The following is a 17,644-nucleotide window of genomic DNA, read 5'->3' as shown; positions in this document are numbered from 1 at the left end:
TGCACCCGGAACCAGAGAGGAGGGAGTCCGATTCCAGGGTGTGTCACGGGAGAACCACCCTCTCGCAATCCGGGACCCCTCGGGGGATGTCGGAGAGCCAGTTTCGGCCCAATACCCGCAGGCCAGGCTGAGGGACCCCACCAGTGCATGAATCCATGCACTGGGCCTCTAGTACTGTTATAAAAAGAAAAAAGGGTCACAATAAGATGTAACAGATGAGAGGTTGGAAAGGATTGAAAATTCAGAATATAACTTTGAATAACATTTTCAGAAGTATTTCAAACCTATAACCTGACTTTTAACTTAAAGTTTTCCACTTCATCCTCCCCGCCCCCACTCACTTCATTTGGTATATGGGTTGTGCACCAAACGTGGACAACTTGCCAATTCTATGGCAGGGTCCTGATTTTCAGTAGAATTTGCTTGGTAGATAGATAATATTGCTGAAATTGAATGGCAGTTTTCTGAGCAGGTGAGTTACCACTTTAAAGTAATAAGGCTGATTCTCATGCATGGTTTGAAGAATCAGGGAAGGAGTGATCATAAGAAGGACAAGTCTACACAAGCTTTAACCTGGAGCCACAGTGCTCCAACAGCTGGCCAGCCCCAAGGCCTGAGGTGGTGCTAAAGAACCCCCTGACACACACACACACACACACACACACACACACACACACACACACAGAGCCCACATTAGAAACAAGTGCTTTAGCATGAAAAAAAAAAAAAAACAGGAAAAAATTTAAGCATTAATTTAGATTAAAAAATTATTTGTGTGTGAAATTAAATCTGCAAAAGAATACATAACCTGTTGAAAGATGACAGAGGGGATAAAGTTGTGTTTAAAATATTTTTTAAAATAACCTCAAAACAGTTTCAATAAAATAGAGAAGACTCTTATGACACTTCAAATTAGCTGAGTATCAAAATAGTCTTTAGAACATTTTTAATAAGCTAAACTCCTCCTACCCCAGATTGGATAAATATGAATGGAGCAGAGGTGAAACCTATGTGATTCTGATGTTCAAGCTTGGAAACCACTTAAGAGAGTGCTGAAGGCATACTGAATGCATCAAAATAGATCACTGAGAGAAAGGTGACTAAAGAGTTAAATTTAGTTAAAGAATCAGACTTATTCTAAGAGGAAATGTGAACAAGAGTTTTCACTTTTTCACTGGTTTATCAACAAGTTCCAGCTAAGAACAAGGCACTATTGCTCAATAAAGAATCTGAGAAAAGAGATGATACAATAATAATAGCAGCTGACATTTATTCAGTATTTTCTATGTGCCAGGCACTGTTCTAAGCACATATAGATAGTACCATTTTTAGTTATTACCTCATTTTAAGTGTTTACAAGTATTATCTTACAACAATCCTATTATGGCCCCCATTTTATAGATGAGAAAACTGAAAAACCGGGGTTAACGAACTTGCCCAAGGCCAAAGAACTGGTAAAACAGTAGAGCTTGGACTTGCATCCAGGCACTCCAACTCCAGCACCCATATTCTTAAGCAGTATATAAAATACTGACTTGGCCAAAGAAAGAAAAATGGCTCTGAAGATTTGCCATGACCTTTAAGTGAACAGGAAGGGTGAAGACTTGATACCAATATTCTTATACGCTAAGAAATCCATGTCAAAATCAAAAGTGAAAATGATTTTATTTCCTTAACATAAATGACATTGTTCATTCAAAATTCATGCCACAGATAAAGTACCCAATAAAGGTTCTTATGTATAATTGCTTAAACATTTGGAAGAGTCTCTAAAACACATAATGGGTAATATTTATCTTGAAATTAGTTCCTAATGGAAATTAGTAGTCTCATAGTTGTTCTTGATAAAACTATTTTTTATATTAACACTAAGTTTCTTCCCAAGTTTGAAAAAAATGTTTTGTATTGCAAATTTCTTTATTTAATTTATTTAAACTAAAAAACAAAACCAGTTCATCCATTTCTCCCACCTTCCACCCCCCATCTCTTGCACTCACCAACTTGTTCTCACATGCATAAGCTTGTTTTGTTTCTATAGATTCCACATACAGAAAGAATATATGATATTTGTCTTTGACTTATTTCATTTAGCATTATAACTGCAAGGTCCATCTATGTTGTCACAAATGGCAAGATTTCATCCTTTTTTATGGCTGGGTAGTATTCCATTGTATGTGTATTACACATAAATCCTACCTAATAATAGACAAATATGCAAATTGACCGTACCTTCGCTATGCCCATGATTGGCCAGGAGGCGCGGGGGGGCGGGACTCGGGGTGGCAGGGGGGCGGGGGCTGATTGGGCGGGCGGGACGCTGAGTTGCGTTGCCAGCGGTGGCGCGAGCTCAGCGTGGGCGCCATAGCTGTGCTGCGGCACAGAAGGTGCCTCTGGGGCAGCGAGCTCACTTCCCGCCGCGGACCATCAAAAGCCGGGGAGCTGGGTGCCTGTCCGCTCAGGCAGCAGGCCTTTCAGAAGCCTCTGCCACGCCAGAGGCTTCTGAAAGGCCTGGTGCACCAGCGGACAGGCACCAAGCTCCCCGCGATCGAAAGCAAAAGTGTGGGAGCTGGGTGCCTGTCCGCTCAGGCACCAGGCCTTTCAGAAGCCTCTGCCGCGCCAGAGGTTTCTGAAAGGCCTGGTGCACCAGCAGGCAGGCACCCAGCTCCCCGTGATCAAAAGCAAAAGCTGGGAGCTGGGTGCCTTTCCGCTCAGGCACCAGGCCTTTCAGAAGCCTCCGACACGCTGGAGGCTTCTGAAAGGCCTGGTGCACCAGCGATCCAAAGCGAAAGCGTGTAGGGGACCCTACACGTGCATGATTCAATCATGCACTGGGCCTCTAGTGTAAATATAATACACATGCCACAATTTCTTTATCCATTCATCCATCTATGGACACTTAGATTACTTCCATAAATTAGCTATTGTAAATGCTATAATAAACATGGTGATTCATATATCTTTTCAAATTAGTGTTTTCATTTTCTTTGGATAAATACCCAGAAGTAGAATTGCTAGATCATATAGTAGTTCTATCTTTAATTTCTTTTTTAAGAACTTGGCTATTCAAGTTTTTGATGTGACATTGGATATCATTCTTATCTGAGTTTCTCTTGATGTTATAAGGTTTCTTTCTACTGCTTATAAGATGTTATATTATCACCATTTTTACAATTTGATTGTGATGCATCCTTTGTGGTTTTATGGGGGTGGGGAGGCTTTATCTCCTTGGGATTTGTTGAGCTTCTTGGATCTGTTGGGTTCTAATATTTATCAAATTTTTGGCCTTTATTTTTTAAAAAAACCTTTTCTGTTTATAACTTTCTCACCTCTTTTTCTGGACTCATTAAATATATTTTAGTATGCAGGTTTCTTTTTTCAGTTCTCTGTTTTGTTCATTTTTATTGTTCCTATGATAACTATTAGGCTGAACTAGGGAACAAATCACCCCCAATTCCATAGGAGCTGTTAGAGAAGAAAACTGCAGCTACTACAGTTCACCTGGAATGAAGGCATTTAGAATTTCAAATGTAAGAGGAAATTATATTCTAAGTGTAAACACTACCTTTCCATGTACATTCTTCTGCCTGGTTTCATAGGTCTCCTATCATCAAGATTCAACAGTTCAAATTAATTTTTCCTCATTTCTTAATACTAGAATCTCTTCTTAAGTCATCTCACCACTTTCCAATAATCACACCATACTGTTTTCTAACTTGTGTTTCCCATTCTTCTATGTAGAATAGAAATATCTTTCTTATTTCTCTTTATTTTAAAACAATGAAATATTCAAGACAATTATATGATAGTAGTAGCACAAAGAACAGAAGGGATAAATGGAAATATATTGGTATAAATTTATTAGATTATAATAAAGTAATAAGTATTATTCAAAGATAGGCTATGAAAAGTTAAATATGTATATCATACATTCTAGAGCAACTACATATACAAGTAGAGAAGCTAGCTATATAAACACTTAAAACAAAATGAAGAGGATAGAAACTTTCAGCTGTAAGAAGAATAAGGTCTGGGACTCTAATATTAAACATGATAACTATAGTTGATAACACTCTACCATATCATTGAAACTTGCTAAAAGAAGAGAACTTTAGTGTTCTCACATGATGATGTATGCTAATCAATCAGATGGTGGGAATCCTTTCACATTGTATATGTATATCAAATCACCATGATGTATATTTTAAATATCACATTTTTGTCAATTATACCTCAATAAAGCTGAGAAATAATTATAAAGATGAAGGAGAAGGAGAAGGAGAAGGAGAAGGAAAAGGAGAAGGAGAAGGAGAAGGAAAAATAGAAGGAGAAGGAGAAGGAGGAGAAGGAGAAGAAAGCTAATACTTACAGACTACTTACTATGTCCCAGATACTGTGTTGAGTTTTATACACATTAACTATTTAATCCTCACAACAACCCAATGAGGTAAGTATTATTATTGTTGTTGTTATATTATCTATAAAATTAGAGGACTGGATTAGATGGCCTCTAAAGTTCATTTCAACTGTAAAATACTTTCATTCTATTTTTAATCTTTCTTTTATTTAAGTTCCCATACAACATAGACTGTACTATATATTTTAGCACCTAATTATATACTGCAAAGTATATTTCATGTATGTATGTTTCATCTAAAAAAAATGTAAGCTTCCTAAGAGCAAGGTCTTGCATTGTTCTCTTGTATCCTCAATCCTGGTTAATACATAGACTGAGCACATTCAACACTTCATCATGTGAGTTGGTCTTTAGTTCTCTAATTTTTTTTTCAGGGAGGTGGATCTTTTCTCACCAAACAAGATAAGGTTAAATCAGTTAACCTGGTAGTTAGATGGCAAATAGATTGTGATCTATGTGGGTTTGGTTATTTTGCCACTATTTTCTGTGTTTATTTTGTGTGTGTGTGTGTGTGTGTGTGTGTTAAGATTAGAGTACCTTATCTAGTCATCACTGAATTAAACCTAGATCATGTTAATAGAATTTTTGTTATTTTGTTAGTCATAGAATGTGGAATCCAATGCCAGAAGAATAACTATGGTCTCTAGATTGAATTTCTTCCTTCTAGAATAGCACTGTCTGATAGAATTTTCAATGAGTATTTCAAATATGGATAGTGGAACAGAGAAACTAATTTTTTTATTTTATTTAATTATAATTAATTTAAATTTAAAAACCACATGGAATATATATTGGACAGTATAACTCTAGAATATATAACTCCACTGTGGCTTGTCAAGGCTGAATTCAGACCAGGATCTTCCCAGCACTTGTTATTTCTGCTACCATTCTCTTCTCTGAAACTTTCTACTTTTATTTCCCAGTGATTCATACACAGCAAGTGTTGATAAATAGACTCTTGTCGTATCCTTTTCCTATGCATTGTTGACTTTGTTTAAAAACTTGAAATCTTTTAAAAATATAACAGGATGCTGACTATTTTTTAGGAAATCATGTAGAATTGATTTTCTGATATAGTTAACTCAAGAAAATTTGACTGAAGAGATTAATAATTAATGTCATTTCCATCTTTTGTTACATATATAAAATATAAGCAAATAATGAGTTATATTATTTGAAAATCAGCAATTTGTTGTTATGATTAATGTATTCAAACTAGTGGTATCAACAACAGGTGAGAGGAAACCACTATATGTTTCTTAATAAAATAAAGCAAAGCAACAGTTTCCAAAAGCATTTACACTTGAGTCTCCCTTTCATCAAACAGTAGTCAGCCTTAATAGTCAAAGATTTTAACTAACAATCACTGACAACATTGATCAATCTGAATAGAAAATTAGAAAATATGAGTCAATCCTCAAGATAGTTGGTTTTCCTGTCCCTAAGAATATCCCTTTAATACTGTTTCAGTTCTTCAAGGGAAAGGGGGAAAAACATTCATATTCTTGTCCATTCACACAAACCTCTCAGTGAACATTATTGTTTTGGGAGGAGGGGGTGGCAGGCAGGGTGCCCAGGATGTTGACGGAACAGATAGGATGTCAGGTGAAGATAGAATGCTATGCCCTCTCTAACCAGCTGAAGACTCGGCATGATTGTTTTCTTACAAATAATACCTGTGGGTGTTGAAACTGTTCAGGGAATCTATCAAACACACTCTTTCACTTTGCTGCTGTAACTCTATAAAATTTATTCTCATTTCAAAAGAGTCATAGGCAACAATACCTGTAGGCAGTTGAGTAATTTAAAGAAAATTTGTCAGGTCTACTTTCACTTACTTTACCAGAACAATTCTATATTTACTTGGAGGCTTTAAAATGCAACATTTTCTACTCAGTATGATTAAAAATTTAAATATAAGATCACTTCATCTAGTTAAAGAGTTGTCTTAACACATAGAGATAATATACTATTAGGATGTTTGAGGACAAAACTTTAATCAAAAAAGAAAATAAATTTTATAATTGTTCCCTTTTTTTACAATTATAGAAGTCATCCATGAATAGACATATGAGACAGAAAATACCTAAATAGCATAATAATAGGGAAAAATGCATTACTAATATATTAATGCAAAATTATTGTTCTCAGATAAACCTGAAGGCTGAGGTCTATAAACTTATAAAAGCTATCTATTCGAGTTGAAAATTTTGGAAAAATAAAAGAATAACCTTTCCAGATTAGTTAACTTTTCTTACTAACTCATCTATAGCAATATTAAGTTTACTTTATATTAAGTTTCATAAAACACTTAAATGTAGATTTAAAACAATTTTTTCTATTATATAATTGGCATTTACAGGCACAAGTTCAGAGAAAGAAAGAGCTCAATAATGCTTAGTTAAAAAATGTAATTTCTGCCCTGTCCAGGTAATTCAGTTGGTTAGAGCTTGTTCCCCTACACCAAGGTTGTGGGTTTGATCCCTGGTCAGGGCATATATAAGAAGCAACCAATGAATGCATAAATAAGTGGAACAACAAATTGATGTTCTCTCTCTCTCTCTCTCTTACTCTCTCTTTCTCTTTCTCGTTGTCCCTCTCTTCCTCCCTCCCTCCCTTACCCCTTTCACTCTCTCTAAAATCAATTAATAAATTAAAATTTTAAAAATAAATAAAAAGATATTTTCAATACTAGTTCATTCAAAATATTGTAAAATTTAATAATTTTCCATTAAGAGGGTTTATTTAAGGATGAAAACATATTCTTAGATAATCCCCAAATGGAACTTACTCATTAAAATATTTATAATCACATTATGAAAGTATATCTTCCTATGTAATTATTTTAAAATACCATTTTAGAAGTTGGCTCTTATTTTTTGAAGGATTGTTTAATATTAACAAATATAATGTTTTGAATTAAAAGATATTCAACTGAAATGTAAATAAGCTCCCTGTTTTACATAACTTATTTATGATGTAAAAAAGGAAAACTTTTAAGTCCAATCTTTTTACTAAGTGACTTATGTAACAAATAGTTTTCATGACAAGAAGTTCAATTTTGAGCCAGAGATACATAGTTGATATTTGGTAGTATAATCCTAAAAAATTAGAGAAAAAATACAAATTTAAAAATTTTAGTACAAGTCAAATGAAATACTCCATAAAGATAAATGTGTCATGGATAAATAATGAAAAATAAGCAACATTTCATTATCATTTCTTGTTTTATCTCATTGTTTTTTCCCCTTTGTAATAATTACCTATGCACAAACTCTAGATGGCAATATTGCACTTACTGTACTTTCAAGAAAATTGTCACAGTCGGTCCCCACATAGCCTCTTTATCAACATTTTATGTGCCACAGATCTATAGCCTCTTATTATAAGTGTAATGAAGCAGAAGTTATTGAAGCATTTTATTGATTGCTCAGATCACAAGTTTACTGCCATACTGAATTGGCACCTTACTCGCTGAAGCAAACTGCTGACACCTTTTTTAAAAAGTGACAACTACATCTATTTCATGACCAGAAATCCATTTTCATCTCTATCAAGACAAGAATGCAATTTTCACTTCATTTAACTGATGTTAGGCCTGCTCAAAGCATGACACTTAGAAAAAGACACAAGTTTAAGGTTCTTAAAATACTTCAAGTAACTAGAATGCAGCTTGGTTTCAGGGGGAAATGCACCACTCAGATCTACAAAACAACCTAATATTCTAATAAATTACTCCTCAGAACCTGCAGAAGCAGTTTTCATTTTGAAACATTTGCAACACAACTTTAATGTTTTTAATAGTAAGTTATATTTACGTATTATCGATTTTGTTCCAAGGTTTCAAAGAACATCAAGAAGTTCAAAATTGAAATATTTGGGGTATTGAGACAGGAAGGGTAAATCAAGAAAAAAGCACAAATTTTAATGTACATACAGATGGGGATCGAGTGCAGAGCAAAGTACTGTATTACGTACTTGAAGGTTGCTAAGAGAGTGTGTCTCAAATGTTCTCACCACAAAAAATAGTAATTCTGAGATGTGGTAGAGTTGTTAACTAATCCTACTGTGGTAATAATTTTACAATATATGTGTATCAAATCATTACATTGTACACCTTGAACTCACACATCATTATATGTCATCATTATATATCTCAATAAACCTGGAAAAAAGTTTTTGTTTTTAGAAAAAAGAGTATATATAAAAAATGAAATAGAAATAGTTATTCTTTCAGTAATGTAAAAACCCATAAATGATTTTGATTGATCAAAGACACAAGACAAACTGAAAAGATGATCTGAAAAGACAAACTTTCAACACTTTTTTATAGAAAATTAAAATACTAAGATTTCTTTAAAAGCACATCTTGCAATAAACAAATTCTGTTAGCACTAACTGTAATTCAAGCATATTCTGTATAGTAATTCTATTGTGAATAGAATTATATTTTATTATTGATTTGATATCTAAGTATCAAATTTACTAAAAGTGTAGTTAAAAGTGAACTAACACTAATTTATAAATTTTTTAAACAAAATCTAAGGTTCTTGGCAGAGGTTAGTTTCATGTAATAATAAAGTACATTTCAGTTTTAAACTGCAAAATCAATATATGCTGAAGTTGGATGGTCATTTCTTCATATAATTATAAAATTACAGTACAGTTACAGTTTTAAAAGTGAAACCTAATTTTGAAATACATTTACTGTCTGAGATTTTTAAACTCAAAGCACCAAATATGGAGAATTTAGAAATAGTGCAAATAGCATTAAAAAAACTACTTAAATTAATTTTTAAAAGGACCATATACCACAAAAACTTAAATCAGTTAGGCAGAAAATTAAACTATTTAACAAACTTCATTAAGTAATGATCTATTACAAATAACCCAGGTTCACATTTCTAAATTAAAATTATAAAAATAAAACTGAAGCTTTGGATATAAATAGAAGTTGTCAGGTTTTTTTCTATACAACACTAAAGTTAAGAAAATGCTCTAAGATTGTAAGAAATATTTGAGGGTGTCTTACTGTTTACGTAATCAAACAAGCTAAAATTTAATTTCAAAGTTGGTTATTTCTTTCCAAAGAGCTGAAAATTAGGAGTAGGATTACAAATCTCTTCAAGTTTTTTTCATGTATAGCTACCAAAGAGACCATGATTTTCGTGTGTGTGTGTGTGTGTGTGTGTGTGTGTGTGTAGTGTTTTCATAATTAAGATTGTGGTTGTTATGATATTATAATTAGCTATCCTTTGTTTCTGTGAATTTCAGAAATTACTATGCAACCTATAACAACTGGTAGGCTATTCTGTAAACACTTTAAATTATTAGAATTGTATGTTTATGAGCTCTTGTAAAAACTGGTATTTTAAAAGAAGAGCGCTATGCATTCATAACACAAAAGTCTCCAAGAATTTTGTTGGTTGCAGGAGAAAAAAAAATCAAAGCAGTATCAAAATTGGGTAGATATTCCCAGAAATTAATGTTTCCCCAAAATCACATTTGTACTAAAGATCAGCCACTCCGAATCATTATTTATATAGCCTCCTGGCACAGTTCCATGGACTTTTATGCATCTCTACAGTGTTTCTGAACAGACTGACACATATTTTGTTTACTGACAGCGACTAAAAGCTCTATGTAGGATCATAAATAAAGAAGATCATGTTTAAAAATCACTAATATCATTTTAAAAGGTAGTGCAGGCTTGTGTTTTGGCCTCTGTTTAGCTGTGTTAGGCCTATGAATGACAGCTTCCCTGCTTGAAGCACACAGAAAGCACAGCCTTCCTCATTCACTGACAGGACTGTGGCCTTTTCACACGTTCCTTCCACAGCAGTGTTTGTCCCCAAACACTGGAACTCGACACAATGGCATTCCTACTTCAACACCCCCACCAACAGCACCACTACATAACAAGAATGCTAATGAGATGGAGCAGGCCCTGTCTCCGAAAGTGTTAACTGCATTTTATATTAACTCGTTTATGCTACTTCAAAAATTACAAATTAAATAGATTCTGCTTAGCTCTGAGCAATTTCTAAGATGTTTCCACTTTTAAGAAAATAAATGTGAAAATGTGTAAGTGACTTTATGCTGTCCTCAATATATCGCATTTTATATACACGAATCTGTATATCTTTAAGACCACACAAATGGGCTTAACTCGGTTACATGCTATAATAGCCAAGTTAAAGTTAAATATTAAAACATGACTAAGTTTATAAATATAAATACAGTAGTTCTGACTTTTAAAGCTATAAGAGTTTACTTAGCAGAAATTTCCTGATTCTAAAACAGCAATTTAAAGTCTACTATCATTTTAAGAGAATCCTAGCAAAACAATATTGCTGTTTTCATATATAATCTCAGAAGTGGAATAAATGGAAATTATATTAAGTGTTCATATAACCCTAAAATGTATAAGCTTAGATTCATTAAGGGAATCAGAACCATCATCCATCTCCATTTTCTCTATCTAGGGATTCCTTAACACAGTCTTCTATAAAGCTAAATAGAAAAGGCTGTCCCTAAGGTCAAATGAAGTAAATGCAGTTCAAATAAAGTTCATTAATGCTGAGAGGAATATTTGCTAAGTCCACTGACAAAACTGTGGCCTGGCTTAACACTTCAGCACTGATGATCTGATAATGGTCCTACTACAGTAACCTTTCTAAACTGCAAAATTTTAAAGTAAATCATAATATAACAATACAAAAGAAAAGAGATTCAAGAATATATATAATTGAGAATATCTAAAAGAAATAGAAATGTGCATGAAATGCATACTATGCAGATATCTATTTCTTTTTCACCAGTTTTATATTTAAAAATACAATTTAAACAAATATCATACTAAAACTATTGAGTGCAAAGCTTTGTTATAACAACTTAGCGAAAGAAAAAGGTTTATTTATGAATGGCAAAGAACCTAAGGTTTTAAATATTTCTAAATTTGGCATAATGTTGATAATATAGACAATTTCAGAGGTGCTAAAATGTTAATTTTGTTCATATTTACATGTAATATTTATTTTAATAAATATATTTTCATCAATTTTTAGTAGTAATGAAACCTTTACATTCAAAACAGCAAGTCTTAAAGCATTTTCTTTTCTTACAATACACAGAAAACTTCTCAATCTCATAAAATGTTTATCTCTATTTAAATTTTAAATATTGAGGACAGTGGAAGAAAAAAGCATGCATATGTACTTTCTGAGCTGTTTTTTTTAAATATCTGACACTCTCACTTTTAATAAAATTTAGAAAAATTTTAAGTTCTTTTTAGGTTTGATGTAAACAGTGCTTTTCTTGCACTGGAGGATGGTCTCATGTTTTCTTTAACATTAAATAATTTTAAACTAATTAATGGAATCAAATCACTTAATACCACATAAGTGACTGTAGTTAAATTGGTCAAATCCATTTTATAATATTGTATAATAAAGGTTAAATAATACTTTAGTTAAAGTAATTTAATCTAAATACAATCAAATATATTTACACTAGTTTTTATATATATCAGCTTAACAAAGTATTAAAAATAAGATCGGATTTTTACTTTTTCATATTTATTATAATAAATAGCCTTATCCATCATAATTATTCATCTCATTTATGGATTCACTGAAATTTATTAACCAGGCAAACCAATTAAATTTTGAGAATAAAAGTTTCTCACGGGAAGCTGTTTCTTGCTAGTCCTGGATACCTTAGTTCAAGAATTTCCTCGTCAATACAAGTTGTTCTTTTCCCCACCAGACAGCAGGAGGTGCTGTGTGAACACTGCGACTGGATCTTATTCCCACCTCCCCTCCCCCTGTACACAGAGAATAATAGCATGATGCTTTCAAAATATTCATTTTTCAGCAGCCTGTGACCTGAGAAAATGAGCCCAGTTCTAAACTGAAACCTCCCAGTTAGAAATGTAAAATCTAGCTCTTATTTAACATGGTAAAATGTATGCTTAATTTAAGGTTAAATGCAAAAAGGATTCTAAAAATATGGCAACTCCATTTTTATTTTTTAAATGTCATCAATCATTCTGCTTTGCGACGTGAATTCTACTTTGAAATAAGTCGGAGTCTCTGTAAGTAGTTATAAAAATATCAAAGTCTTCACACACACTCACAATTGTGGAATGGGTATTTAGAAATTAGAGAAAATTTACTTTAACCTAATTCAAATACATTAATTCTATTTCTATACTTTCAGGTTCAGAAACATACAAATTAAATAAGCATAAATGAGTTAAGTTACTCTTGACAAGAAGTTTAATTTACAATTTTATTTCCCAGAATACAATTAGTTATATTTTAGCCCAACTTCCACAACAGCAATTCTAATTGCATACCGGAAAAAAAAAAAGAAAAAAGCCTGAACATTTAAACCTTCAAATGATTTAGGAGCTATTCATTTCCTTATTTAAAGTAACTGGCTATAGAATTTCCACCTAAGAAGTTGCCTTTGCTTTGCACAGTATGTAGCAAGAAAAGATGAGACATATGACATCCCATACCAAAAGACAGATACAATTAGCCCCATTATTGCTGGCTTCGAGATTACAGAAGAAGCGTTTTGGCTCCCTAACGGGCACTGAGCTCACAAAATACATGTCACAGTTCTTTTATGACACAATGCCAATCATTGCTTCTATACAATCACGTACATTTTAAAACACAGAATTAAGCAGTTTTTAAAGAGGGATGACTCACCTGTTTATAGTATTTTTTTGCAGACTTTAAGCGTTGGTACAAGGCCAAAAGAACTCCTTGGATGTATATCTTAGCTCCTGAGGGGCTGAAACCTTCTCCCTTAGAGACCCAAACTGGTCCCCGCAAAGGTGTGATGGAATTTTTCAAGCATTTTTCAAGCAGAGGAACTATGCAAGAAAATAAGGGAAAATAAATTCTTTTGACCAGACGGAAATACACAGCCTGAAACACATAGCCCCAATAGCAGAGCTAACTCTTAACATCTATCATTTATATCTGACCTAGGTTAAGTCTTAGAGAGGCAATTCCTGCATAACTAGTGGCCACCATGAAGGATGTACTTATATTGAGACACCCCCCATGCAAGACTCATAAGCGTGTGAGCACACCTGAATAGTTCTGAAGTGTGCCTAACTAGCTGCACCGAGTGTCATGGTGTGCACTGATTGCCTTATCTTCTCATTTATCACAGATGAGTTGGAACCAACCTTGCTGAAATCTACTTGCATTGTCCTGATAAAATGCTAAGATCCATGTTGTTTCTGTGTATAGCTTCCCATAGAGGAGTCTATATCCCTAAAACATCACATCTGGAAATTATTCATAAAATATAATCCATACCTTTATAAGCCACCCTACTCAACTCTTCATTGCTATTGCTTAAATAACCCATAAAACAAGGAGGCAAGGCTGTTTAAAAGTTAAAGGGAGACTCTTAAGCAAGCAGTTTATCATGCCTTTTTCTTTTTAAGTTTGGGGGATATAAGCTGGTGAAAGATTTGGGAAAGCTATTCCAGTATGTGCTTTGTAAACAGAAGATATTTACTTGTGGGTCTGTATTGCAACATCCATAAGGACATAACAGACATGTTTATACACTTTTTCACACGATTAGCTTATGAAGTCTTTCTAGTGTGAAATAGTCAAATAACATGGCAGCTAGATAACATTTTTCAGGATTTAATTTCCCTCTAGAAAAGCAGAAATAAAGAAATAAAATATATATTTTAGACACATTTGGGAACCCAGAGAAATACACATATATTTTTTCTTTTACTTGAACTTTGCTGGTGTATACATATAATGCAACATAAACATATAAAATAACTATATGGCTTGGCTTCCTTATTCTGATACATGTTTTTACTCATAAAGAATTTGAATGGATCATCAGCAAAGAAGACAGGTCCATGCCATTGGTTATGTTATATGTTGCATATTTTATGCAGAGAGGCTGAGCTAGCAATCTGGAAATTGAATTACAATTAGGTTCAGCTGAGCTGCTGAGCAACTGAGTTATGCAAATGGCCTTTGCTACTGGTATTCTGCTGAATTTTGCTCTTAGAAAAATTCTGCATTTGATGGCACTAAGTTCTGCAACTCTCTACCAAGGTACAATTTAAATTATTTCTGCTATATTCAACACTAAACAGAACATTAGAAACAGAGTTTAAGATTTTTCTAAAACTACTATAAATAAAGTTAAAAAGAAATTATGACCCAATGACTATTTAGACATCTTCAGATATGAGGATGAAATTCACTTACCCAGCCTAACAATAAATTCCTAAAATCCACATATTGAAACCACCTTATACTCTTAGAGCAACTGAATTTCTCTATAAATTTTATCAAAACAAACGCCTCAAACTTTTTAAAAATATTTAAGATCACACATATTATTTAGAAATAAAAAGTAAAAGAGAAACTTATTTTCAGGATCATAACTCTTTAATCTTTCAAAAATGTATAGTACAAATCCATCTTAATTACAATTTTTCCTAAAGAAACCTAGCCTCAGAATTATCAGTGCTTTTAGTTAACTGCTACACATTCATATTAGATTTTAATTTGTATACTTTTAATTGGTACAGTCATTGAACATAGCACAGTTTTGAGCATGGAAAGGCATACATGAGTAGCTGTTAATTAAGTTAAACAAGTTAAGAAATAGGTAATAAACTTGAGTAATTTACATCCTAGATTTAATCTTGAATTTAAACCTGAGAAAATGTTATCAGATTCTCTACCCTGTTAGCCTTATTCATCTATGCTTGTCACAAAATAACTTTCAAATTCTTTATGTCAGTCCAAGGGATTCCAAAGAAAAATTTCATAGGTCTTCTAACACAAAACTGCTTTTTTCAGAGTTCGAAACCTCCATAAGAATTTAAGAAAAAGAATACAGCTTAGAAAAAACACACCACACAAATTATATCAAAATGCACGCTGTGTCAGAATTGATATTGGATGGGAAATAGCTCCCATGCTCCACATGATTTATATAATTAGGAATACTATGGAAACCAGAAACAGTAAAGCAAAGAAAGCAGTATTCACAAGCAGGTTTTATAAGGGACTTCAGAATCTGCTCTGAACTTGTTGAATAATCTGTTCAGTATTCCAGAATCTCCCGGCTGGAAGCAGGGTCCTCATTATAACCACGAGAGTGCTAATAAAGGTTAGCCTCTGAACTAGGGATTAGAAGGCTCTTTCTTTTTGGAAGCTGCAAACTAGTAACTTTGATGATCTTCTTGAAAAGGAAGACAAAGCACACTCCAAGAACAAACAATGTTTCCACTAACTAGGAAGGTACAGAAAACATAAGAAAATGATACGCCTAAGTACTTAGAAATGAAGTATAAATCTTAATATACTGAAAAAAATAAAAAAATAAAATGTATTAACCATTTAAAGAACTCTCCATAAAAAAAGCATTGGCCTAACAGGATAGTTATAAAACATAATAGAAAATTTGATTTAAAAACTTTACTTGACTTTTCAACCCCAACTATAGCTTTTAAGGTAAGAATTATTTTTTAAGCACTTTAATTGATATTCATATTATTCTTTACCAAAGAAGACTCGTGAGTTTTCTTAACCAATGGTTTTCTTTCATGTAGAATTCTCCTTTTCTCTGTTTCTAAAGCAAAAAATGTCATTCTGTTAAAGAAGACAGAAGACGATTGCATAAGGATTTGCAGGAAATAAGAGCAATGGTTTGAATAATTGAGAAGGCTAACCCCTATTTTGTAAAACTACTGTTTGAAATTCTCTGCTATTTAGATAGTCCCTTATTCTGTAAAAAATAACTTTGCTTTCTAGCCTGCTTGAATAATAAGGAAGATAAACTTAGCTGTCTGACCTTGTAGGCCAGAGACTAGATACACCCATACTCTCATGCCATGCCAGATGTATTTTTTAATTGGATAGAACTGTGTTGTTTTCAAGGACACAAGCTTCCAGCAAGATAACCACTAAGCACACATAGGGCTGGCTCTTTAATAAAAAAAAAAAATTCTGCTTGTTGCTCTGCTTAGAATTTGAATTCATTTTTCTCTAAGCCAACCGGTGTATATTAAAGTGTAACTCCAAACTCTCAAAGCATTGCTTGTTTTTTTTTCCAGTCTTCTGCAACATTATCCTATCTAATAAAGAGGGAATATGCTAATTGACTGTCATGCCCTCACAAAGATGGCAGCGCCCACAGCCACAAGATGGCGACGCCGAGTCCTCTCAACCCCGCCGGGGCGACAGGCGCACAGCACGGCTGGGCCCGCCCCCAGGCGGGTCTGGTCGCTCCGCACACCTGCCTCCAGAGTCCCCCAGTCCCCTCAGCCCCCCAGCCACCCAGGACCAGCCTAAGGCATAGGCAAGCCTCAGATGGTGGCTGCCCAGCTCCCCCAGGGCCGGCCAGAGGCACAGGCAAGCCTCAAATGTTGGCTGCCCAGCTTCCCAGGGCGGGCCCAAGGTGCAGGCAAGCCTTGGATGGCAGTTGCCCAGCTGCCCAGGGCCACCTGAGGCTCAGGTAACCAGGGCTGGCCAAGGCTTGCACTGCCGACAGTGGCAGCAGCAGAGGTGTGATGGGAGCATTGCCTTCCCCTGATCGCTGGGTCGCCTCCCCCCCTGAGGGCTCCTGGACGGTGAGAGGGGGCAGGCTGGGCTGAGGGACGCCTCCCTCCAGTGCATGAGTTTTCATGCACTGGGCCTCTAGTCATAAATACTTTTCAACCTTGGAAAGAGCATAAACCTAGATGTTTCTAAGGGCTAGCAAAAACCACAATATATACATAATGAAAAAAAAAATATGTCTTTCCCAGAAAATGAACTCCAGGATATTATTTTGTGTGTCCTGCCAAACCATGAGGTTCTCCTTCAAACTGCTACTCAGAAATAATGTTCAATTCAAGAAGGTTAGCTGGCTCCTATTATCCTATGTTCCATCAAGATTTGTGTGCATAGCTACATACAGCATTTCCCTTATGGCTGAAGTCTTTCTTATGGGTGTTCTCCCTATTTTCTCCTATTTACATGACTGTGACAAGAATTTTGCTTCTCTATAATTTCAATATTTTCATTAAGCAAATCCTCAACATTTTTATTAGATAAATGGTTGGAAATTAATCACTCCTTAAATTTATCAACATGTATAGATGAGTCAAATTTGATCATTTCATTGAGATCATTTCAACCATTGGAAAGGTGAAAAGTTATATGGATGATCACTTTT

General features: G+C 34.2%; 1 protein-coding gene across 1 annotated transcript in view; it reads right to left on the bottom strand.

Annotated features, from left to right (window-relative positions):
- Window positions 1-17,644, bottom strand: part of DCDC1 (doublecortin domain containing 1) — a gene marked incomplete at its 3' end in the record, with an annotated part of 318,067 nt that overhangs the window by 224,567 nt on the left and 75,856 nt on the right. The window contains exon 8 of the mRNA XM_079788060.1: window positions 13,135-13,301. Within this exon, the coding sequence (XP_079644186.1) occupies window positions 13,135-13,301 (167 nt within the window). The remainder of the gene's footprint in view (window positions 1-13,134; window positions 13,302-17,644) is intronic.

The sequence above is a fragment of the Cnephaeus nilssonii genome (genome assembly GCF_951640355.1).
Source record: "Cnephaeus nilssonii genome assembly, chromosome: 13".
Lineage (NCBI taxonomy): Eukaryota > Metazoa > Chordata > Mammalia > Chiroptera > Vespertilionidae > Cnephaeus > Cnephaeus nilssonii.
The sequence above is the reverse complement of the archived record's forward strand: the minus strand, read 5'-3'. Positions and strand labels throughout refer to the sequence as shown.